The following is a 26,046-nucleotide window of genomic DNA, read 5'->3' as shown; positions in this document are numbered from 1 at the left end:
TGGCTAGGTAGCTAGTTTGCTGTAACCTCCGTGCAGGGACAGATAGAAAAACAAAAGGCAGCAGCCTAGGAGCCATCCAAGAGCAGGGATTTTGCCCTATGGGTTGACCTATTGAGATCAGGTAGTTACCAGGACTTTAGTGATACAAGGCTACCTCCTGGAATCTAGAAAACGGAGTCAGGAGAAAAAATCTAGACTTTAGGAGCAAGCATAGGCATCAGAATGGGGGAGGTCACAGAGTCAGTTATGGCTCTACTCCCCCACCCACCTTCTCCCTGCCGCTGTAATTCCAAATCTTCCTGTAGCCGCCGAGGATGAAGACTTCCGGGGCAGGCCTGTTCATTGACGCTGCGCGGCGGCTGCCGGAACATTTAAAATTACAGCGTCTGGGAAAGGTAGGTGGGGGAGTCGGAAGCTGGAGAGAGAGTTCCTGCCACAGGATCCTGCTGGGGTTAGGGCGGAGCCTTTGGGACGCCCCTCCCCCAAAAGGAAAAAGCGTTCTGCTGCCTATGGGAGCAAGAGTGAGGAACTAGAGCAGAACTGAAGAACAAAATAGAAAGCAGTTGCAACAAAGATGATCAGAAGCTGGCACTGGAAGTGGCTGGGGATAAAAACCAGAGGCACTTCATGAACACAGTGCAGCCCCTATGCAACAAACCTTATACCAAACATGGCTAACAGTGACCTAGATACTATCACAAAGTGGGTAAAGGTACAGCCTGCAGCTAGAGTGAGCGGGGATACAGTTCCCATTAGCTCCCATCAGAGTCCAGAGAAAATTATGGGATATAATAATCCTCTATAATAAAACTGTAAGCGCGCATGCGCACATAGGACGGCGTGATCCCTGCCACCGTGGTCTCTGGGTCCGTGCTGAATTCCATTTTCGAACACGAAGGCAGGGAACACGCCAGAGACTCCCCCCTCATGCCTTCACTCACCAACCGCTGCCGCTGCTCCTCTTCAAAGCAGCCTGCTGAGGTTCGCGGCTGGCTGTAGCAAACCTCGCAGGGCACTCTGCACCTCGGTAGCATGTTCCTTCTGACGCACGAGATTGCGTAAGAGGGAACATGCTACCGATGTGCAGAACGGCCTGCGAGGTTCACTACAGCCGGTCGCGATCCTCACCAGGCTGCTTTGAAGAGAAGGGCAGACGCTAACGGACCAGGAAGCCGGATGTTGGACAGGGGAAACAGGGAAGAAGTGCTTCTTGACAGGGGGGGAGGTAACAGGAAGGGGGGCCTACTGCTGGACAGGGGGAGCAGGAAAGAGGTGCTGCTGGAGAGGGGGGAGGTAAAACGAAGGGAGAAGGGCTGCTGCTGGACAGGGGGAGCAGGCAAGTGGGTGGTGGTAAACAGCCGAGGAAAGAAAGAGACAGAAAGAAAGACAGACACACACATACATCTATTCTAGCACCCATTAATGTAACGGGCTTAAAGACTAGTAATAATAATAATAACTTTATTCTTGTATACCGCCCATCCATAGAAGTTCCGGGCGGTTCACAAGAACTGTACAATCAGTGAAGTATACATATGTTTCATGTGGAACACCTTTTTTAAAAAAAATATTTTTCTCTCTTGATTGAAACAGGTAATAAAAGTTGCTGTCATACAAATTGTTCTTTGCACATTTCCTTCCACTGAAGAGTGCTTAGATGTGATGTGTATTAGTGTGTATTCATTGCAGTTATTGCTTTGAGGGCATGGTACCAGCTAGTCTACCTTCTTTTGGATCATACCAAGCAGTGCTGAAAATTTGCAAGTGTGTGTGTGTGTGGGGGGGGTTAAATAAGATGTGTTGCAAGTGGGGAGGGGGGGTAAATAAGATATATTATTTGGATTTTATTCACACTGTTTCCAGTAATAATTCAAGGTGAGTTGCATTCAGGTACACTGTTTGTGGAGCGTTTGCACTCTAATTTTGAACCTGAGACAATTGAGGGTCAAGTGACATGTCCAATATCACAAGGAGCATCGGTGGGATTTGAACTGGGCACGCCTGGAGGTTGTTTGGTGGTTGTTTATTCCTCCATTCCATGTAATGCATATTAAGGGCCAAATAATATGTTATCGCTATAACGCTCCTTAATAACTAAGGGCTCCTATTATGAAGTAGCGGTTTAACGCACGTAATAGCGCGTGCTAAACCGCCGGACGCGCTAGCCGCTGCCGCCTCCTCTAGAGCAGGCGGTAGTTTTTCGGCTAGCACGGGGGTTAGCGCGTGATTAAAAGGCCCACGTAAAAGGAGCCCTAAATTTTCAGCATTTCTTTTCTATTGAATAGTATTTAATGTAAGCGGTTCCAATCTAGTCTACTTAACTGATTCTTTAAACATACATTTTTTTTTTGTGTTCCTTGTAGGTTTCATGGTTGTAGGGTCTTTGTTTTACTGTAAGAGCAAAGTACATTTTTTAATCATGCGTAAGCTTCAGTGCTTCCCAAAAGTGCTCCAGCGTTTTCCACTCTTCCCTTTTAAAAAATCAGGACACATTAGTCATTTCTCATTACTCAATACTTTCCAAAGTGCTGGATGGCAGTGTAGATTTATGTGGTCACCCATCATACTCTAAGGGAGGTTAAACCATGGAGGAAAATAAAATTACCAGTAATTAAATTTACAAGCAGGTTGCCATTGAGAGAAGATTTATTACTTTAGCAAGAAAGATGGTCTAGCCACATACACACACAAAAAAAATATGGATTCAGTCACCTTCCTTGATATAGATATTATAAAGTTCTCTTTCAATTCATATAATTAAAAAAAATAACATTTTTTTTGTTAGGTTAATGGGCTATTCAGCCGAGAGCTATACGCAGTGAGCAATAAAATAGCCGCACTGCAGCACTGCTACATTTGCTGAGAGCTGATTCAGTGCATTAATATCAGCTTGTACAGTATCTTATCATTATATGTACTAGACAAACAGTAAGTTTTAGAAGAGGAGGAATACAGATACAGTGATGCCTTGGAATCTGAACTTAATCCGTTCCAGAACCCCGTTCGAGTTCCAAAGCGTTCGAGTTCCAAGACAGTTTTTTCCCCTTGAAAATAATAGAAACTGGATTCATCCGTTCCTGGGTCCCACAAACTCAAATTTTGACAGTAAATACACTGGATTTTAAGGTAAAATATTAACAAATATTCCAAAGCAGCATTCAGATTCTGGGGCAGAAACACACACACACAATGCGCAGGGCGTTCGGATTCCAAAGAAGAGTTCGGATTCTGGGGCAAAATTTACTACAAAAAAAAGGTTGTTCGGATTCTGAGGTACCACTGTACTAGGACATAATTGTTTTGTTTTATTTATTTATTTTATTAACTTAAACTGAATGGGTACAAGTGGATCGATTTTTTTTGCTCCGTCAAAAATTACAAAGACTAGGGGACACTCGATGAAGTTACACGGAAATACATTTAAAACCAATAGGAGGACATTTTTTTTTTTTCACTCGGAGAATAGTTAAGCTCTAGAACGCGTTGCCAGAGGATGTGGTAAGGGCGGATAGCGTAGCTGGTTTTAAGAAAGGTTTGGACAAGTTCCTGGAGGAAAAGTCCATAGTCTGTTTTTGAGAAAGACATGGGGGAAGCCACTGCTTGCCCTGGATCGGTAGCATGGAATACTGCTACACCTTTGGTTTTGGCCAGGTATTAGTGACCTGGATTGGCCACCATGAGAACGGGCTACTGGGCTTGCTGGACCATTGATCTGACTCAATAAGGCTGTTCTTATGTTCTTGACATCAGACACAATATAAGGAGGAAAATGTGCAAAAGTAGAGGCCAGTAGAAAAGAAGAGAGAGCCTTGTCTTGTTTTCCTGAGAACATTTTCCTACTTTAGCACCCCAAGGTTTTTAGGTGTCCATTTGTAAGGGAAAGAGGTTATGACTAGGGGCAACCACAAAAGAGGAGGAGGTTAACTCACGATCAGGTTACCAGTATGGGACTTCAACATGATGTATTTTAAAATTACACAAAGGAAACATTCTGGTTATGGCCCCTACAAAGTCTAGAAAAATGAGGCAAGATTTTAAGAAAACCAAAGAAAGTAATTATTGAAGTGCATAAAATCCAACATGGCTATGTTTCGGCTTCTGCCTACATCAGGGGTAAAGCATAAATAAATGTGATCTCAAATATTTTATTTAGTAATATTTGGTCTCAAATAGTCCTCCTTAATATTGTCAAATTCTCAATCTTATCAATGGAATTGACTAACAGATCACACATTTTGTCAGGTTTTATGAACTCCAAATCAATTATGAATTTTTTTTTTAAGTTCAGTTTGTTTTATTGACTTTCAAACATTTACAGAATACAAGAACAATGGAGAAACAAACTGTGTTATGCAGATATACAGCATGAATGCAATTTGTGATTTGTACATGAAACACTGTATATAACAATCTATGCATTAGATGAACAAAATATATACTCAGACAGCAAATAGAAGGGTGCAAGAAGAGAAGCGAAAAGAAATGGAAAATAGCTATTCAGATCTGCAATAGGACAAAACAGATGACCACGCTTTGCTATAAGAATGATAAGAGTTAGTCTTTTCTGCAGCTATGAGCTCATATTTAGAATATAGACTGACAGTGTTCCACCAGGAGTTATGATGTAAGGTCGACAAATCTTTCCAATTGGACAAAATGGATTTAATTGCGATTAGTAATAGACATTTGAGCAATCTAATTTCATATTTGTCCAATTGAGACTTTTGAAGAGCAGCAGCCCCATATATGACAATAGACAGAGATACCTCTTCAGAGATGGGGAGTATCTTACATATGGTAGACCAAACGTCAGCCCAATAAGTGGTCAGCTGAGGGCAATTAAAAATCATATGGTCTAAAGTGCCCACTTCTTGCAAGTAAGACCAACATTTGTTTGAAACTGAATTTCCTAGTTTCGACAACTTGAGTGGTGTCCAATAGGCTCGATGATATAAAAATAACACTGTGTGCATGATGTTAGTCGATTTAAGAGCTTTAAATGAAGTCAACCAGTTATCTTCCCAGTCACAGGCATCAGCAGCCAATGAGGTGTCGTGGGCCCATATGTCATACAGTGCAGTAGGTGGTGAAAATTTCTGCTTGTGCACCAGTTTGTACCAAGCCGATGCCTGATCAGGTTGAGAGTTGATCAAAGATGACCATTGTAATATGGTGGGAAGATCCGCAGACAACTTAGATTTCTGTAAATATGTGGATATACAGTGCCTCATTTGTAACCAATGGAAATGATGGGTGGAGTCTAAATCATAAGTCGCAGAAAAGTCGGAGTAGTCAATAAAGGTGTGGTCTGATAACAATTGGCTGATAGACCAAATACCCTTTTTGCGCCAGGACTTCCATTCCATATATCGACCCTGTATTTGCAGCATTGGGTTGTGCCACAGAGATGAATGGGTAGTAGAGTTCCAAGACACAGGAGCAAGATTATCCAATTCCTTCAAGGCGATCTTGGTAGATGACAAAATGAGGTCGGTATTCAGAGTATTATTTGCTGAGGTGAAGGGGACATACATTAGATGGTCATTTGGGAGCATCACACGTTCCAATTTTAACCAAGCAGGTATAATTATGAATTTTTGATATTTATTTAAAGACACCTCTGTGGTTTAATTTTGTGGTTTTATTTTCTTTGGTTGTTTCATGCACAGTATGTCCTAGTTGAGGGATTTGAATTTGCTCTTGAGCCTGGATGGCACCATATAATTTGTTTAGTAAGTGCTGTCCATATCATTGTAGCCATGGCAGGCCCTCCGGCCTCAAGATGTTTTAAATTCAATTAACTTCCCTAACACAGCTGACACTCATGATAATATTGTATTAACAATTGGGATCTCATCCCATTTAGGTATTGCTAATCAGATTTTAGAACCAAGAAGCTTTATGTGAGAGGTTTAAAGAGACGAGTAGTTTTGGCTGGTTTAAAATTTACTAAGAAGCAGCAGCTAGCTATCCAATGATAGGTACCACTGCCAGCATGAAATATAAATTCTGCACAAGAGGTCCCTAAAGTGCAGGGAGCCCACAGAAAATGGGGGCCTGTGTGCTACTCTTCTCATAACAGCTGAGATAAATCCCTATCCCTCTCCAATTGGGGAAGGGAACTTTCCAGAATTGTCATTTTGGGGCTTTTAATTTGAACTTATGCCACTGCAGCTTGCTCTCTGTCCTCTTTTCTGATTGTGTTTTTCTTTAGAATACATTTCTATAGGAACCAGTCTTGTGGTTCAGTGACAGTGCTGTGTACTAAGGGTGTACAGCCAGAAATTTTTTGTCTTGTGTCATTTCCTGTGTTGTTTAGTATTACTATGTATCATTTCTATAGCACTGAAAAGTGCATGCAGCACTAGCGCTGTACGTTTAGCATGCAACAGATGTGGACCTACTCAGAAGAGCTTACAATTTAATTTGAACAAACAGGACATATAGAGGGACTTGTGGAGTTTCTTGCAGAGAATGATAGGCTGGACATTGGTAATTTTAAGGTGAGTGGGAGTTAAGAGTTGAAAGCAGTGGACTTTTAGCTTGGATTTGAATACTGCTAGAGATGGCACCTGACATAAAGACTTAGGCAGCTTGTTCCATGCATATGGTAAAGCAAGGTAGAATGGACAAAGGGCTAGATTCACTAAGGCCATGGATCGGATCCAATCCGTGAGTGATCCGATCCATGGCCAGGGGGCTGATTCACGAAGCACCGTCATGCAAATGAGGGCGTTCAGAATCACACCCCCAACCGACTGCCCAGATCGCTCTCCAGCGATCCCAACACATGCGCAGACCATCTGTAGATGGTCTTCGCATGCGCTGGCCCTCCGTGCCCGGCAGAACTTTTTTTTTAAAAAAAACTTTTTTGCAAGCCCATGATTTTAACCTGCTTTAAACCCCATGAGTTAAAACCACGGGCTCACACTGCGGGGCAGGTGATTGGGGCAGAGTGCTTGAAAGTTGGGGGGGGGGAGAGAGCAGGAGATTGAGGCAGAAGCAGGGCAGCGATCGGGGCAGACAGAGCTGGAAAGTCGGGGGCTGAGAGCAGGCAATCGGGGCAGACAGAGCTGGAAAGTTGGGGGCTGAGAGCAGGAGATCGGGGCAGAGAAAGGGGGCAGAGAGCAGGGTGGCAGAAGGCAGGGCACTCGGAAAGGACCTGAGCGACTGGTCCTCAGCAGTCACTTATTTTTGGATCGGTCAGCCCAGTTGGTGTCCCTCATTTTGTTTAGTGAATCGCTGCCTGCCTACATTTGAATGCAGTTCCCCCTCATTTGCATGTGCAGATCGGAGGATGATTGGGACAGAGGTTAGTGAATCAGGTCAGAGGGAAATTGGGTCACAAAGGGGTTGCAAACCGATCGGTACATGATGGGTTTGCTTAGTGAATCTAGCCCAAAGTCTGGAGTAGGCAGTGGAGGAGAAGGGTATGGAGAGGAGGAACTTGCCCGATGAACAGAGTTCATGGGTGGTGGGCGGAAGAAAAGTGTGGAGAGATATTGAGGGGCTGGAGAGTGAGTGCACTTGTAGTTCAATAAGAGGAGTTTGAACTGTATTCAGAAATAAATGGAGAGAGCCAGTGAAGTGGATCATGTTGGGATTTAGAGGGAAACGGAACTGCAGTTGGAGCCTGAGAATGAAAAAGGCAGGAATGAATTTCAGGACTTATAATGGAAGAATTATGCACAAAAATTGCATGCAGAATTTTCTGTGCTGAATTCTGTCAGGAGTGATTACTGTTTCAGCAGGCTTAGAATGTTTTGAGTTGTCTGCCTGATATCTTTGCTGTTTTTCTATTTAGTTTTATGTGCATTTTGTCTCAAAGGTGTGTTATTTTTGGTTTTTAATATTATAATCCACTTTGAATTGTGATTCTTTTTTTTCAAGATTAATGGAATATATGTAATACAATAAATGAAGGCAGAGAAAAGCCCTCGCGATCCATTCAGTCTGCCCAACAAGGTGGCCAGAACCACACTCACCACTCTGCGCACGCCCCAGTCACTCAGGTTTAAATGTTGGTTGTTAAATCACTACCATGCCAACCATATAAGCAGCTAAACACGATGGGGATGATACATGGGTTATAGCTAAGACTAAGGCCAGATTCTCAAAACCCCGTGTTAAAAAGCGATAGTCTGCTAATGCAGCCATTTTGATAGCGAATCTAAAAAAGCGAGACATTCTCAAGAAAATCACACATGCAAATGAGGTCGGCGGACAGCAGCAAAGATTCACTAAATTTGCATGTGATAGCACTGGGCACAGGCGCAGAAAAAAAATGCTGCAAGAAACCCCTCCCCCCAAAAAAAACCAACACAACAAAGGGGGGAATGATGTTAAGTCTCTCCCACTGTCAATCAAAAACCCCACCCCCTACAGTGGGAGAGATGCCCACACTCTCCCGTTGCCCTAAAATCCCTGCCACGACCTTCCCTCCCCCCCCCCCCGAAGCAGTAGAGATGCCCACACTCTCCTGCTGCCCTAAAATCCCTGCTGCGACGTGACCTGCTGCAGCGGGAGGGGGTCGGGTTGCATCACGGCAGGGATTGTAGGGCAGCAGGAGAGTGTGGGCATCTTTCCTGCTGCAGTGGGGGGAGCCACAGCTGGGATTTTAGGGCAGTGGGAGAGTGTGGGCATCTCTCCCACTGCAGGAGAGGTGTTGCTGTTGTTCCCGGGGGAGGGGGGAGGTGTTCGCCACCTCTGCTGCAGGGAAGGGATGTTGTGATGCAGCAGAGAGAATGGGCATCTCTCCCACTGCATCACAACAAAGGGGCTTTCTAGCAGTCTCTGACACTGGACCAGTCGGCACCCCTGGACCAGTCGCTTATTTTTGTAGCCACAAGCCAACACCGCTTTTAGAAAATGGCTTGTCATTTTTTTAAGAATCCACCCGAGAGCTCATTTCAATATTGTGGAGCCCATTTGCATGTCAGTGTCAGAGACTGCTAGAAACCTCACTAAAGACAATATATATATATATATATATATATATATATACACACATAACTTTATTGATTTTCCAAATATTGACAGTGTAATAAACAAGTATATAAACGTATAATAAAACAATAAAAGCACATTCATCTAACAGACATATCTGGTCAATCATTTTAACCCAACCACCTTCCCAGTGACTAATCAATAACAGCACAATACATATATTCATTCAATAACCTTCCCTTATGTAAAATAATAGCGCAATCCCACCCACCCTAGATGTATATATTCAAATGTGTAGAACTAAGATAGATAGACATATCCCCCCCACACCTTCTCCCCCTTCCCTGGATGTGCGTGTGGAAATAAACAAAAAGTTAAGACATAGAAACAACTATAATGAGGTAATAAAAGATGTCAACGGGCCCCAAACCAGTTTAAATATATTGCTATGCCCAAACATATCAGCATTCATTTTCTCATATCTATAATTGGAGCATAAATTCGCCCACCAAAAAGGAAAATTATCTCTTTTGATAATCTGCCGCTAAACTGCGTGCAGGCTAAACTGTCAGAAAACAGTTTAGTGACGGCGTTAAAGTTTTGAGAATCTGGGCCTAAGTATTTCTGACAGAATTCAGCTTACTAGTCAAGGTGCCTTCTCCTGCCCTCTAAGCTGCACAGCACCTCCACTCACTGTATGTGAAATAAAATGATCTAACATACTAGAGCTGTGGAAACTTCAGCTGTTTTTTGACATGTGCAGGACACAGACCATAGAAGTCTGACTGGTATTGGCCTCAATTCCCACAACTTTTGCCCCAAGATAACACCTCGACAGCCATATTGAATTTCGATCTTTCTATTTAGGCATCTCCTGTGTCTATCCCATTCACATTGAATTCATTCACAGGTGTTGTCAAATATATAATCTTAGTAAAAATTGGTACTTACTTAAGTAGGCGCTGGTGCTGAGTGATGCTGCTCTTTTTTGTCAATGTATATTTTTCTAAAACGCTTGGTTCTTCTGTATGTTTAGGAAAACAGATGTGTATTTCCCACGGCTCTATACAAGGGGATGCTGAAAAATTCTCAGCCAAAACAAGTAGAGAATGACGTGGATATGGTTCAATAAGTGATCTGAAATAGAGAATGACATGGGGACAAATTTTTTCCCTTCCCCATGGGAGTTCATTTTCCTGTCCCGTCCATGCGAGTTCTTTTCCTGTCCCTGCCCCATTCCCGCAAGCTCTGTCCTCAACTGCACAAGCATCAAACACTTTAAAATCATAAGTGTTCGAGGCTTGTGCAGTTAAGGCAGAGCTTACAGCAGAGGTCTCAAACTCCCTCCTTGAGGGCCGCAATCCAGTCGGGTTTTCAGGATTTCCCCAATGAATATGAGATCTATGTGCATGCACTGCTTTCAATGCATATCCATTGGGGAAATCCTGAAAATCCGACTGGATTGCGGCCCTCAAGGAGGGACTTTGAGATCCCTGGCTTACAGGAATGGGGCAGGGATAGGGATGGCGACAAAATTTGCGGGGATGGACAGGGAAATTGAGTTCCTGCGGGGAAGGGGGAAAAAATTTACCCCCGTGTCATTCTCTAATCTTAAACAATGTCAAAACATAAAATTTTGTTTCTGCCAATTAGCAATTCATGAAATAAGATAACACTCTTTTTCAGCTACAGTGTCAAAATAACACTCAGAATTTAGGAAGTTGGTTAGTTGGGCTGAGAATTTTTCAGCTAACCCTTGCAAAGGACTCTGCAACCAATTTAATCAGCAACCAAGAAAAAGGGAATAGATAGAGGTAGACCCTTGGGGCTCCTTTTACAAAGCCACGCTAGGGCCTTAACGCGTGGAATAGCGTGCGCTAAATTGCCCCGCTAGCCGCTACCGCCTCCTTTTGAGCAGGCGGTTGATTTTCGGCTAGCGCACGCTATAATGCGCGCTAATCCGGTGCGTGCGCTAAATTTTAACGCACCTTCGTAAAAGGAGCCCTTGGTCTTTCTAATGCAAAGGAAACTATGCTACCAGAGGATAAGAAGGAACAGTTTTCTAATATAATAAAACGCTAGGCCGCGCATGCGCACTTCCTATGCGTGCGCCGGTTTTACATGAGCTGTAGCGACCCATAGGAAGTGCGCATGTGCGGCTTACGGTCTGGCCTGCTCCCTGTTGAAAGACGCAGCGGTGGCTACTCTCACGATCCCCGCCTGCGTTCCCTCCCTTCCTGTAAGTTGGCCGTCCCCGCCGCCATCGTTCTCTTGCGCATCAGTGCTCCATTATTGCTCTTGGCGTCTCCCTTACAGTAACTTTGCCATCGCCACGATGTAGGGACCCGCAGGTAGGAGTGCGCATGCCCCTACAGTACTCTCTCCGCTCTCTCTCTTCCTCCCCCCACCCCGAGGCGGATGTCGACCGCGGCGGCCCGAGGCGGATGTCAGCCGCGGCGGCCCGAGGCGGATGTCGGCCGCGGCGGCTGCTGGCCATGGCGGCTGTTGACGGCTGCAGGCCGCGGCAGCCAAACCTAGAAAGCATTTTAACATAAGTAGGGCATGGAGTTCAGGAGGAAGGTATGGGGGGGAGGAAAATACTGCACAGGGAAGTGGGGTGGGAGGGAAATGCTGCAACACACGGAAATGGAGGGGCAGAAAAGGGGTTGATGGACAGGGGAAGAGGTGCTGATGAACAGGGAGGGGGGCAGAAAAATGAAAACAGGCCTACTGCTAGACAGGGGGAGCAGGAAGGAGGTGATGATGGACAGGGGGAGGTAAAACAAAGGGAGAAGGGCTTCTGCTGGATAAGGTGAGCAGTGATGGGGTGGTGGAGGACACAGGGGAGGTAAAAGGAAGGGAGAATGTACAGGGGGAGCAGTCAAGGGGTGGTAGTGGACAGCCAAGGGAAATAAAAAAAAAAAAGACAGACAGAAATACAGAAAGCGGCTTAGGAGAGAGAAAAAAAAATAAAGACAGACACACACACATATATTCTAGCACCCGTTAATGTAACGGGCTATAAGACTAGTATTGCATAAAAAAACAACAAATAAAATAAAAGTTATAAACAATAAGGACGAAGAGGCTTTATAAGGTGAATAGACTTGACACAGGTCTGTGTTTCAACGAAAATGCCTGCATCATAATATCTGGAGTGTCCTAAAGATAGGTTTAAAGTGGCTCCTTGATTGCCTCTATCAGGGTGCAGAGTTCTATTTAATAAGCCTTTTGTAAAACAGGCTGGAAATTGTGACCACCCTGAGCTTGACATTTCACAGCTCTAAAAATATAAAGGGAGAAGAGGACCTGAGCAAAGCATCAGGTATAACTCTAGCCACCTTTGGGCAGATTGCATGGGCCATTCTGCTGTTTATCTGTCATTTGCTATACAAAATGGAGTTTCACACATCGGGATGCATGCTACATGGGTCTTGTATTTTTTTTCTAGTATGTTTCTGTAACTGATTCTGGATACCTGTGAGAGAAGCTTAGGAAGCCTTTGGCTGCTTTAGCTTTGTCACCATCATTTGTTAGGGGAAAATGTAGAACACTGCCATGAAATATTGTAACACCAAAGTTCATTTTAACAAAGAAAAAAATGCAATTACGGTATTGTCCTAAACCATACTACTAGCAGGTAACACAGTTAATAGCATGTAAGTAAAGCGTCTAACTGTTTAATAAACCTACAAAGAAGGTCAGAAAATGATGCATGAACCAGCAAATTCAGAGATGCATTGCAGGCCATTCATTTGGTTAAGTGGAATACAATTTGAAAATTAGTTTTTTTCTCAGCTGCAGTGTTCTCCATGTAAATGCCGCAGTGAGCCTGGCTGGTCACAAGAGACCCTCTGGATGTCTCCATTTAAAGTACACTTCTCCCTTGGTATTCGCGGGGGTTTGGGGCAGAGCCAGACCGCGAAGTGTGAAAAATTGCGAATAACTTTGTGCCGGCTCTGACCCACCCCCGGACTTTACCTGGTGGTCTCCGCCTCCGATCGCCTCCCTCCGTGGGGGTTGCGTGTTTGCGGGGGGCCAGTGCGGGTGCTTCGGTCTCCTCTTTCCCCGCTTCGGTGTCGGGCCGGGGGAGCGAAGAGGCGGTGGCGGGAGGATGCAACTTTATTCAAACAGTAACTGTTAATTTGATTTTAAAGTGACAGACCTGTAATCAACGGAACATGTTTACATTCCATTTCTACTTTAGGGCCCCTTTTACAAAATCACGGTAGTGATTCCCCTACAGCAAATACACTGAAATCCATTCAGTTCCCATGGGTTTCAGTCCATTCACTATGGGATAATTTCTACCGTGGCTTTGTTAAAGGGGCTATAGGTAGATTTTCGGCTATAGCGCGTGGTAATTTTGTGCTTGCGCTAAAAACCCTAGCGCAACTTTATAAAAGGAGCCCTTAGTTCCAGCTGAGATGCCGTTAATCTGTTAGTAATATTTCTTAATTTTGTTGTGCCTCTTTTTCCTAATAATTTTCTCTCTTTTTAATTTGAGGACTTAATAGGGGATCTCGCTATATGACTTATCCTGATACATGTTTTTCATGACTTTATGTTTGCATTATATTTTGTTTGTAATAACTATTTTCTGTTTCCTGACGCATGTAATATGTTATAATTCAATTAAAATTGAATAAATAAAGAATTTTTTTAACAAAGAAGGGCTTAAATTGAGTCTTGTGCTGAAATATATTTGTAGTATTAATCTAGTAAGTATTTTTTATAAAAATAGTACTTGGAGGGATTTGGAGTTAGTCTGATATCACTGTTGTCCCTTCTTACATAATGGGATTTCCCATTATCTCCCAAAACAGCAGTCCTTGCCTTCTGATGGGATAGTGCTGCTGCCTCTGCACCCAGAGGTTTTGAGATCAAATCCCACTACTGCACCTTGTGACCCTGGGCAAGTCACTTAGGCACTCTTTTACTAAGGTGCGCTAACCGATTAGCATGCGCTAATTGCTAACACGTGCATGTTAGTCTATGGATGCATTAGCGTTTAGCGCACGTTAATTCGATTAGCATGCGCTAATCGGGTAGCGCACCTTAGTAAAAGAGGGGGTTAATCTTCCAGTGCGCACCACTTTGAATGCCAAAGCCACAAACAGCAGGTGGTATACAAGTCCCCATTCCATCCCCTTCGTCTTGCAAGACAGAAAGCAAAACACATCTTCAGTTATGATGGTCATAACCTTCTCTTGGTGCCTATGTGCAGAAGATATTTTATTTTCATGTAATAACACTAATAAAACTGTTTCAGATATAATTGTTTAGCTAGGTAATTGTTAAAATCTATAACAGTGGTTCCTAACCCTGTCCTGGAGGACCACCAGGCCAGTCGGGTTTTCAGGATAGCCCTCATGAATATGCATGAGAGAGATCTGCATATAATGGAGGTGCCAGGCATGCAAATCTGCTCCATGCATATTCATTAGGGCGATCCTGAAAACCTAACTGGCCTGATGGTCCTCCAGGATAGGGTTGGGAACCACTGATCTATAACACATAAATACCACATCTAATCATTTCTATAGCACTATTAGACATACACAGCGCTGTACATCAAAACACATAAGAGACCGTCCCTGCTCAAAAGAGCTTACAATCTAGTCAAGACAGACAAACTGGACAAGACGTTGCATCAATACACTGTGCTCAGGTGGGGGAATTACAGAGAGAATGATAAGACAGATATTGGTGCTTAGAAGGAAGGTTGGAGTTTGGAATTGAAAGCATCTTCAAAGAAGTGAGCTTTGAGTCTGGATTTTAATACTGCCAGAGACAGAGCATGAGGTATTGAGTCAGGCAGTTTGTTCCAGGCATACGGTGCAGCAAGATGGAAGGGATGTAATCTGGAATTAGCTTTAGAGGAGAAGGGTACAGATAAGAGAGACTTATCCGATGAGCGAAGTGCCGGGGGAGGGGTTGGGGGGAAGTTTCAGGAGAGATGAGAGAGGAGAGATACTGAGACGCTGCGGAGCAAATAAGCCGTACTAGTAGGTCAGTAAGAGAGGTTTGAACACAAGTTATGATTGAATTAGATTGGGGGGACAGTACAGTTGTGCAGTTTGTCTGGGGAGATATAATTGCACACCCTGACTGGATGCCAAATTTGTTTATGACCCAGTTCCTATAGTGCAGGGGTTCTCAACCCAGTTCTCATGGCAGCTCAGAGCCCAGGATATCCACAATTAATATACATGAGTAAGGTCTGCTTACATGTGATCTGCCCTATACATACTCACTGTGAATATGCATGACTGGCTGGGTGTGCAATGAGGGCCAGTTTGAGAACTACTGTCATAGCAGTTTCACCTGAAAGCTTCATTCTGAAGATGGGAAACATAACCAGATAATGTACATGAAGAGCAGGGCATTTGTGAATCTTTTTCCAACCTTCCAGCTTCCTGAACATATGTAGATATCAGAAATGATGGATGTTTTTAACTGAGGCATGCCCAGAACAAAACCAGGCAAAAACCAACTAGGGCAGGGGTAGGCAATTCCGGACCTTGAGAGCCAGGTCAGGTTTTCAGGACATCCACAATGAATATGTATGAGATGGATTTGCATGCACTACCTCCTTGAGATGTAGATCTATCTCATGCATATTTATTGTGGATATCCTGAAAACCTGACCTGGCTCCGGCTCTTGAGGACCGGATTTGCCTACCCCTGAGCTAGGGCATAGAAAAATATTTGTGCTCCCTATCCCCACCCCATGTCTCTCTCCCTTCATCCACTTAACTCCTCTTTCCAGTCATCTTTCCTCCCTCTCCCCCCAACCCAGATAATGTCATTAGAATAGAGTAAAAGAGTATAACACAGGAGAGGCTGAAGAGCAAAGCACAGAAACAGTTCATAAATCGGTAAAGGTTTATGCCCGAGCTTTGAATGGATCTCAGAAGGTGCAGATCTGACTCTAGAAGCTTTCACAAATTAAGAGATTTCCTCTAATCATAAGAGTTAATGATGATCCCACTTAGAGGTTTTATGGCAAACGATTCTCTTGATCTTTCCTGGCATGCTTACAGTATGGTGCTAAAATATTACACTTGAATTAAATGTGCTCTTTAATTAAGGAGAAATAGAAATGTATCTGCCTGGTTTATGGCTAGAATGCAATATTTTAAAGAGAGCTATTAAATCAGGTTGCCATAACACTTGCTGAAGGTTAGCATTTCATGTTATCGTTGAATTTATTGTCTGCCCAGCACAGTCATTTTCCATTTCCAAAATTACTTTGAGTGCCTCTTAAAGGCAATAGGTAATACACAGATATATTTTTTTTTTCTTTTTATCCATGTTTTTTTTTTCTTCAATAGAGTGTTTGGGAAATGCAAAGCTTTCTCTGTGATATTTCAATGACATTCTGTTCATTAGTTATTGGCCCTTAGTCTATAAATAAGAGTGCAGTGTCTCCATGGGTAATAAAGGTGGCTATTGTGGATTTTTAAAGAGTGTGTAATATTTAATGCTTTATACTTTTAGTCATCTATTTAAATCCTAGCTTTACAGTGTCTACTACTGGTTAATACCCATTGCACAAAATATTTTTCTGCTATTGCCACCAGCTGGGATAAGATCTGTGCTAAGAAATAGCCGTAAATGATCTTTCATATTTTAAATCACTTAAGAGGAATGTGCTTAACAAGCGGTCAGGTTTCTGATAGTTTTGGTAAGTTTAAACAGTATGCTGAATCGGTAACTTAGCCCCTCTTATCTTTGTTTTATTTTCTAGTGACCTCAGCGAAAACCAGATTCAGGCCATTCCGAGGAAAGCATTCCGCGGTGCGGTGGATGTTAAAAATCTGTGAGTATTGCTCATTTGGTTTTCTGTGTTTGTAGAAGGTTATAGAAGCACACGTTTGCTTTATATGGCTAAAGGGGGTGGGGGAGGAAGAAGCTATCGACAGGGCCCTCTTTTACAAAGGCACGCTAAGCGTTTTAGCGCAGATTTAGCGCACGCTGAATCAACGTGTGCGCTAACTGCTAGCGCGTCCATAGGATAGCGTGCACGCGTTAGTGTTTAGCGCACGTTAATATTTAGCGTGCAAGCATAGTGTACCTTTGTAAAAGAGGGGGTTTGTGTTAACCCCAATTATTAGTAACTAGGTCTCACCTGTGCTAAAATAGCACAAGTTAGTGGTAAAATAGCATGGCTTAATGGGAGCCCTGTGCTGATAATTGTAGCCCTAAATGTTGCCTTATAGAATGGAGAAGAGAAAAAGAGCCTGAAACTAGGATTTTATTCTTCAGATTTTCTTAATTGAATGCTTTTCTAGCATCCAAAACCAGTCACTTTATTTTAGAACTCTTTGGGCTCATAGTAACATAGTAGATGACGGCAGATAAAGACCCGAATGGTCCATCCAGTCTGCCCAACCTGATTCAATTTAAAAAATTTTTTTTTTTTCTTCTTAGCTATTTCTGGGCAAGAATCCAAAGCTTTACCCGGTACTGTGCTTGGGTTCCAACTGCCGAAATCCCCGTCAAGACCCACTCCAGCCCATCTACACCCTCCCAGCCATCGAAGCCCTCCCCTGCCCATCCTCCACCAAACAGCCATACACAGACACAGACCGTGCAAGTCTGTCCAGTAACTGGCCTAGTTCAATCTTTAATATTATTTTCTGATTCTAAATCTTCTGTGTTCATCCCACGCTTCTTTGAACTCAGTCACCGTTTTACTCTCCACCATCTCTCTCGGGAGCGCATTCCAGGCATCCACCACCCTCTCCGTAAAGTAGAATTTCCTACTCCTTTTACAAAGGTGTGCTAGGGCCTTAACGCGCGGAATAGCGCGCACATAATTGCCGTGCACGCTAGCCGCTACCACCTCCTTTTAAGCAGGTGGTAGATTTTCGGCTAGTGCGTGCTATAGCGTGCGCTAAAAACTCTAGCACACCTTTGTAAACGGAGCCCTTTATTGTAAAGCTTGAAAATGTTTGCTTATAGATGCAGCATTCTTCTCCAAAATATTAGGGCTTCTTTTACAAAGATGCGCCAGGGCCTTAAGGCGTGGAATAGCGTGCGCTAAATTGCTGCGTGTGCTAGCCGCTACCGCCTCCTTTTAAGCAGGCGGTAGTTTTTCGGCTAGCGCTAATCTGTTGCGTGCGCTAGTGCACCTTAGTAAAAGGAGCTCTTAATTTGGTTAAAATATAATAAAAAGATGGCAGGGCAGGTAAAATCATTTTCTTTCATTTGTGTGGGTATCCTAACCTTAATAACTGCACTTTGGGATTATCTACGTGTCTTCCTGGGCATCGGGACAGGAGAGATTCCTCGCTGATCACGGCAGATAGCATTTGTAGAACTGTATGACGAAAGGAGGAAGATGTGTACGAGGGGGGTGCTGAAACGTTCTCAGTCCAACCACGAAGAGAATGACTTGGAAATGGATCAATCAACGATCTGAAACCATGTCAAAACAGAGAATTGTTTTTGTTTCTGCGAATTGGCACTTAACGAAATAAGATAACCCTCTTTTTCAGCTACGGTGGCAAAATAATGCTCAGAATTTAGGAAGTTGGCTGATTGGGCTGAGAACTTTTCAGCACCCTCTCGTATAGTATGCAAATTTTTTTCAAATATTGTGTGGTGATTTTTTTTTTTTCCAAGCTTTGGTCATTTCCAACTCTACAGTACTCCCCAAAATGTTGCTGTAATTTTCTCTGGGGGGTAAAGTATTTACAGTTCTATGTGTATAAGTGAATCAGAAGCATATGGCATGAATTTAATAAATACTCAGCTGGAGGGTTTCTAATATTTTTGACTATCTAATATGTTATCCATAAAACAGAGCTCCCTTTATTATTATTTTTTTAAAAATTCCAGTCTTGACGTGCCTATTTCTTTCTAGAAAGCTTTATAGCGATAGACAGAAGTGAAACATCTAAGCGTAAGCATTTGTTGGTTTTCTCATGGCATATTCAAGAAAAAAACAACTACTGTAAATCAAATCTATGAAACCTAACGATACAGCAGCGGCTTTCCACAAGCTGTCTAGATAACACCCATGCAGGGAAGTAATATACAGGACTGCCAGCAGACTGATTAGGGTATGCCTTTATGTACGAGAAGAATAATGGCTTTTTCTTATCTTTTTCAGAGGGTCCCACACTTTCAATATATCAGTACACTGGTCTCTTACATAATATGTGACCATTTTAATGATTCTGACATGCTAGACATATTACACCACCAATAGTAACATGGTTCCATCTTGTGCCTTCCATTGTCCAGCTATATTACACCTGGCAGCCACCAGAAACAGCCATTCTTTTTTCTCTGGAAAATTGTTCCAGTGGCTAATCTGGCAGGATAGTTAAGAGATACTTAGGCAGGTGCATGCCTAGCAGGGATCCGTGAAATTTCAGATTAAAAGCTGAATCATAGGGCATTCAGTCAGGTAGGAAACTAAGGGCTCCTTTTACGAAGCCGTGGTAGCGGCTTTAACGCGCGCGACGTTTAATCAGGCGCTACCCCCATGCCAGCTGAAAAACTACCGCCTGCTCAAGAGAAGGCGGTAGCGGCTAGCGCGCCCGGCGGTTTAGCGCATGCCATTACGCACGTTAAGCTGCTACCGCGCCTTCGTAAAAGGAGCCCTAAGGGCTCCTTATACAAAGGCGCGCTAGCGGTTTTAGCGCACGCTAGCTGCTACCGCCTCCTTTTAATCAGGCGGTAATTTTTTTGGCTAGCACGCACCATAGCGCACGCTAATTTTGTGTGTGCGCTAAAAACGCTAGCCCACCTTAGTAAAAGGAGCCCTAGGTGTCTCTGGCTTCACAGCTTGGATAGAATTTTTCGGTAGAGTTATATCACCAATAGAATAATTTATAGCCATTTTCCTGGGGTTTGCACAGGCTAAATTAACTTGCATTAGGTTGATTAGTGGGCATTAAAATGCTCTAGCTTGCATTCAAAAATTTCTATTAAAGCAATGTGGGAAGCAAAATGAAAGGGAACTAAATTGTTTTCACTGCACATATCCTTTTGAGATAAAGTGAGAGAACCTTAATCACTGACCTTCTACCTACCTACATAGAAACAATTTATATTTTAAGACAGTTCTTTTTAACCTTTTTACTCCTATGGACCGGCAGAAATAAAAGAATTATTTTATGGACCGGCATCGGTCCGTGGACCGGCGGTTGAAGAACACGGGTCTAAGTCATGGGCCAGACCCCACCCATCTCTATCCAATCTCCACCCCAGACCCCGCCCCCATAATAGTACTAATTGCACCTTGCATGTCCTGTGCCTCATCTGGAAGCCTTCCCTCTGACGTTGCAACGTCAGAGAGAAGGCTTCCAGTTCAGGCGCAGGACGCGTGTAGGATCCACTGCCCGTGGCTTAGTGCACTGAATCAGTGAGGAAGAGGGAGCTGGCTCGAAGATAACACCGCATTGATCGCACCGTGGACCGGTGGTTGAAGAACACTGTTTTGGGCCTGATGCATGTGCTGGCCCTGTGGACCGAAATTTTTGTGGACCGGCACTGGTCCATGGACCGGTGGTTGAAGAACACTGTTTTAAGATATAACTTATCCTGAAATGGTGGTCGTTTGAAGTAAGAATTTGATTCAATTTCCTGTTCAGTTTGAGGGGCAGGGCCTGATTTAAAGCTTCTCTAGCCCCATGTAAATTTCTGTTGTACTCTGACGAGAAACAAACGGGCCTTTCCACCAAAATACATTCAATTTGGGGCTTAACACACTATAATGCAGAATTTTAATGCACAACAAGCCCCAACCTAACACTGCATCAAGAAGGACATTTCCCACTATTTTTTTACTGCTGGTTGTGCGTTAACATTTAGACTATTTATTCATTTTTATAGCCTGTCCTCCCCAGGAGCTCAGAACGGGTTACAAGGATACATACACAAAAGTTTTCAGGAACAGAGATATGCACGCTACAGAGTCAATAACATGCTACAGGATCAAAACACAAAGCTATAGAATCAATAACTTACAACTTATAGAGAATGTGACTAATAACGTACCTGCTTTTGGTTAACATGGAAACACTTAGGGCTCCTTTTACTAAGCTGCGCTAAAGATTAGCATGCGCTGACCCCGCATGCCAGCTCTATGGAGGCATTAGCGTGTAGCGCGTGCGTTAAAACCGCTAGTGCGCCTTCGTAAAAGGAGCCCTTAGCTCTTCCTATTTAGTGTTAGCTAGTTAACGCATGGTAAGTGTAATGTGCCAGCTAGCTAATGATTCCATACCCAATATTTGTCCATATCACACTCCCCTCTCCCCCCCCCCAAGAGAAATATTCAGAAAAAAATCAGTAATGCACAATTTAACGTGCGGAAACAAGCAAACTACCGCAAAGCCCCTTAACTCAAGACCTTTCTATTTAAAGATGCCTGCACTCTTTAATCCAATCTACCTCTGCTCTTTCAGAATCACTTAGGCAATCAAAGGCTTCTTTTGAAGCGATTCCCTCCCTTTATTTTTATTTTCTATCTCGATATATTTACTAACTTTCCTTTCCCTATTTACCCTTTCGTTTCATGTACGTTAATGCGTAAATGTGTCCCTTTTTCTTTTCTTTTTTTTAGCCATAGATATGATATTATTTTATCTCATTTAAGACTCTATTTTCAAAAATTTTATTTTATTATTAACCATTTAGACATTTACTTGATAAATGATATATCAAAAATAAAGAAACTTGAAACATAGGCCCTCTTTTACTAAGGTACGCTAACTGATTAGCGCGCGCTAAACGCTAACGCGTGAATGTTAGTCTATGGATGTGTTAGCGTTTAGTGTGTGCTAATTCAATTAGCGCGCGCTAATTGGTTAGCGCACCTTAGTAAAAGAGGGGGATAGTCATGGAGTAGCCTGTTTCAGCACATTAACCAAGCAAAGTAATACTTTTGAATCCAATAGAAGGAAATATTTTTTTCACTCAGAGAATAGTTACACTCTGGAATATGTTGCCAGAGGATGTGGTGAGAGTGACTAATGTAGTTGATTTAAAAAAAGGTTTGGACAAGTTCCTGGAGGAAAAGTCCATAGTCTGCTGTTGAGACAGACATAGGGGAAAGAAACGTGCTTGCCCTGGATCGGTGGCATGGAATGCTACTACTATTTGGATTTTGCCAGGTACTTGTGACTTGGATTGGCCTCCATGAAGATGAGATACTGGGCTAAATGGACCATTGGTTTGATCCAGTAAGGTTGTTTTTATATTCTATAAATGGTGGCCCATATTTGCACACGATCCTGAGATCCACATGCAAATACTGTAAATTAGTTACCTAGCCATTAACAATCAATATTTAGCTTTTAATAATCAATTATGTTGATTGGCACTATTTTAGATTTGAGCACAGGACTGGCTGTGCGAGGCTCTATAACAATCCCCACTCAAATCCTCTCATGCGTAACCCAAAAGAGGGGGTGGACGTGATGGGGGTGGCATGGGCAGGTCGGGGGAGTTCCAAAGGATTACACCCAATGTTATGGAATTTGGAAGATGCACACCCAAGTTGTTCACCGGGCTTTGTCCTAGGTTTCAGGTGCTGTAAGTCCCTGTGTCTCAAACTGGGCATAGAAATCCTCACTAGGTGCTATTCTATAAACAGTGCTCATTTCAGAGCGCCCTTTAAACAGTAGCGCTGAGTTGCTGATTTTTCCTGGTGACTCTTTTTCAGCTCCATTTACTAAATCTAGCCCTATGTGCTTAATGCGCTTTAGTAAAAGGGCCCCAAAGCTTGTGAGCCCTTATTGGAAGAGCAAGAGGCTGAAGTGGATTTCAGATACTGGAGTGGAGTCCTTTTATTAAGGCACGCTTACGATTAGCGCACGCTAAATTCTAATGCATCCATGCTTTAGCATTTAGCGCGCTAAATCGGTTAGCTTACCTTAATAAAAGGACCTCATAGTGAGGGATCATCAGAAAATATCACTCTTCTATGTTCCCAATCATATCTGCCACAAATTCTGGTATGATTAGCAGCTTTCTGATTAAGTTACCTGGACAAGAAAGGACAACCGTGATTTTTCTTCCCCTATTGAAATGGCCTCGGCTTCATTCCATCTCCTTCAGCTAGCACCTAGGAAAATTCTTTGTTGGGTTACTGCTAATATTGATGAGAACAGGCATCTCCATTCCAGCTTGCTTGAATGCTCTTTCTAGCATAAGCTGCAGTGTTTTTGCCTCTTCTCTTTCTGTGATAGTGTGGACGAGTGTTTAAGCCCTGAGCCTTTGAAAGGCCCATTCACAAACGAGGCAGCTTTAAGAAGACAAACACCCTTTATTTAGGACAGTAATACAAAACACCTTGTAGGCAAAGCCAATAGCTAAGGGACAAAATACTTTTTGCACATAGGTTAGTTAGTTGCCAACGACTCGTGCTTGAGTTCTAGCAACTTGATGAATTACAGATCTAAAAAGAAATTGGTTTTGTGCTAGTCCAGTAAGGTTCTCCAGGGTCATTCCCATGTTTTGTTTTGTTTTGTTTTTTTTCTGCATGTCCAGCCATCTGATTGCAGGTTGCGCTTTTCAGCTGGTTCCTTCAATCTTCCCAAACTTAATGTCCTTCTCCAATGATCTTTCTCGTCTGCACATAGGTAGTGAAAGTATAATCTGGAGGGCTGTTTCTTCCCGTTCTGAGCCTCCCTGACTTTCCCCAACTCTGGATTTTTTTGCTTCCCTGACTGGACCACACACTCCATTCTGAATTCCCCAACCCTGGGTCTATTAAAGTGACCTGTTGAAGGAATGTGTTTAAGGAAAACCAGGGCTCTCTTATAGGTGTCAGGTCAAAAGCGCGCCGGGACAAAGGCGCACGCAGACAATTGAGCGCAGTGCGGAGGCGCGCGCCGCAGAAAATTACAGTTTTTACGGCTCCGATGGGGGTTTTTAGGGAAAAAGTTAAGTTTACAGTAAAATGTGGAGGGTTACAACCCCCCAAACCCCCCACAATGCCGTCGCGATCTCTATTAAGTAAACTGGTGGGGCTCCCCAACAAAACCCCCTGTCGGAGCCCCTAAAAACTGTAATTTTCTTCGGTGCGCGCCTCCGTCTTGCGCTCAGTTGTCGGTGCTCGCCTTTGTCTTTCGCCAAGTTGTCTATGAACCCTCTTATATAATCCCTCACACAGATTCTACCAGGTTTACAAAGGTGCGTTAGGGCCTTAACGCGCAGAATAGCGCGCACTAAAATGCCACGCGTGCTAGCCACTACCGCCTCCTCTTGAGCAGGCGGTAGTTCTTCTGGGTGCGTGCGCTAAAAACGCTAGCGCACCTTTGTAAAAGGAGCCCTAACTGTTTTCCAACATTATCAAAAACTTGGCATTCCTTAATAAATCCTGCCTTGTCCATATTAATAAAAGAACCTGGAAATGGTGTTAATGATGATGATATTGCTCCTGTTTTAGTTTTATATTATTGCTATGGCACTGTAGTGTTTACGTTTTCTGGGTGTGAACTAAAGGCTTGCTTATATATGACTATGTTAGGTTATTCTTTATTTGTGTGTAGTACTTCTTTCCAAACAATATTACATATGTTACATGGATTTTCCGGTGGTAGTTGTACTTTCAAACAGCTGTGCACATTCTTTGAGAGTAGTAATAAAGTTTGATATTTTTTCAATACCTTTAGCTTTTCTAATTGGTCTTGTAGGACAGTGTTTCTCAACTCGGTCCTGGAGTAGCCCCTTGCCAATCAGGATAGTCACAATGAATATGCATAAACTTGATTTGCATATATGGCCTTCACTACATGCAAATTTCTTTCATGCATATTTATTGTGGATATCCTGAAAACCTGACTGGCAAGGGAGTACTCCAGGACCGAGTTGAGAAACACTGTTGTAGGCATTGCAGGGTGTTTTTCATATAAAGCAGGAGTGTCAGAGTCCCTCGAGGGCCATAATCCAGTTGGGTTTTCAGGATTTCCCCAATGAATATGCATGAGATCTATTAGCATACAATGAAAGCAGTGCATGCAAATAGATCTCATGCATATTCTTTGGGGAAATCCTGAAAACCCGACTGGATTTCGGCCCTCGAGGAGGGACTTTGACACCCCTGATATAAAGGAAGACAATGTGGTTGTAAATGTTTAAATTCTGGTATATTTATTTTTTTGAGTTGGTCTTCGAATGGTATAGTAGTTTTTTCTTATTAAAGTTGAAATGTTGCATTTTTTGTGGCTTCCAGGAGACATGTTTGTGAAGAGTAGTAGGTAGAAAGGATAAATATTCCACAGACTAATATAGCTAGGATGTAGAGATTTTTACATGTTTTAAGAATGATGTGTGGGTCTGTAGGGTACCAGCTAAACTTTGATGGACATATTTTCATACAATTTGTCCCTGAAGGCATGCTAGAAGGTACTGAGGTCAGACTCACCGGTCTGTAGTAAGCTTGTGTTAGCCATGTACTGGTGGCTTAGCGCATGGCTTCTTGTTACAAACATAATACCAAACATTTGCTCGCCAATGATGTAAACAATTACTTGTCCATAGGAGCTGCACACACCAAATGCTTGTATACATAATTCAACAGTATCTCCTGCAGTCAAATGTAAGACATTGAAAACATAACTAATCCAAAACCATCTCAATGTCCTTGATGTTCCTTTAATTTTCTTTTAAACTTTTTTTAGGCCTCAGACTAGCCATTAGGTGCCATGCATTTCTATGGTCACCAAACAAACTTATGGCAGTGGCATCCTCATTAGCCCCATTATATATTTTTTCTTGTTTAAAGTGCTCAGTGCTATTTTTCTTTTGTCTCATAACTTAATTCTTAAAAAAATAGCACTGAGCACTTTAAACAAGAAAAATGTGAAAAAATATATAATGGGGCTAATGAGGATGCCATTGCCATAAGTTTGTTTGGTGACCATAGAAATGCATGGCACCTAATGGCTAGTCTGAGGCCTAAAAAAAGTTTAAAAGAAAATTAAAGGAACATCAAGGACATTGAGATGGTTTTGGATTTGTATACATAATTCTGCATTAGGGACAGTTAGTGCTGCGCTTATGTCTGAGCTGAAAACCACGTGTCACCACACATCTGTGCATGTGCTGGAATGCTGTTCTACACATAAACCTTTT

At 42.9% G+C, this 26,046-nt stretch overlaps 1 protein-coding gene across 1 annotated transcript in view; it reads left to right on the top strand.

The window, feature by feature from the left end:
• SLIT2 (slit guidance ligand 2) overlaps positions 1–26,046 on the top strand; it is an 846,763-nt gene that overhangs the window by 512,841 nt on the left and 307,876 nt on the right. Inside the window, exon 5 of the mRNA XM_033948663.1 lies at positions 16,700–16,771. Within this exon, the coding sequence (XP_033804554.1) occupies positions 16,700–16,771 (72 nt within the window). The remainder of the gene's footprint in view (positions 1–16,699; positions 16,772–26,046) is intronic.

This window comes from Geotrypetes seraphini, chromosome 1 (genome assembly GCF_902459505.1).
Source record: "Geotrypetes seraphini chromosome 1, aGeoSer1.1, whole genome shotgun sequence".
In the NCBI taxonomy this organism is placed as follows: domain Eukaryota; kingdom Metazoa; phylum Chordata; class Amphibia; order Gymnophiona; family Dermophiidae; genus Geotrypetes; species Geotrypetes seraphini.
Note: the sequence above shows the minus strand (reverse complement) of the source record. Positions and strands in the feature narration are given on the sequence as shown.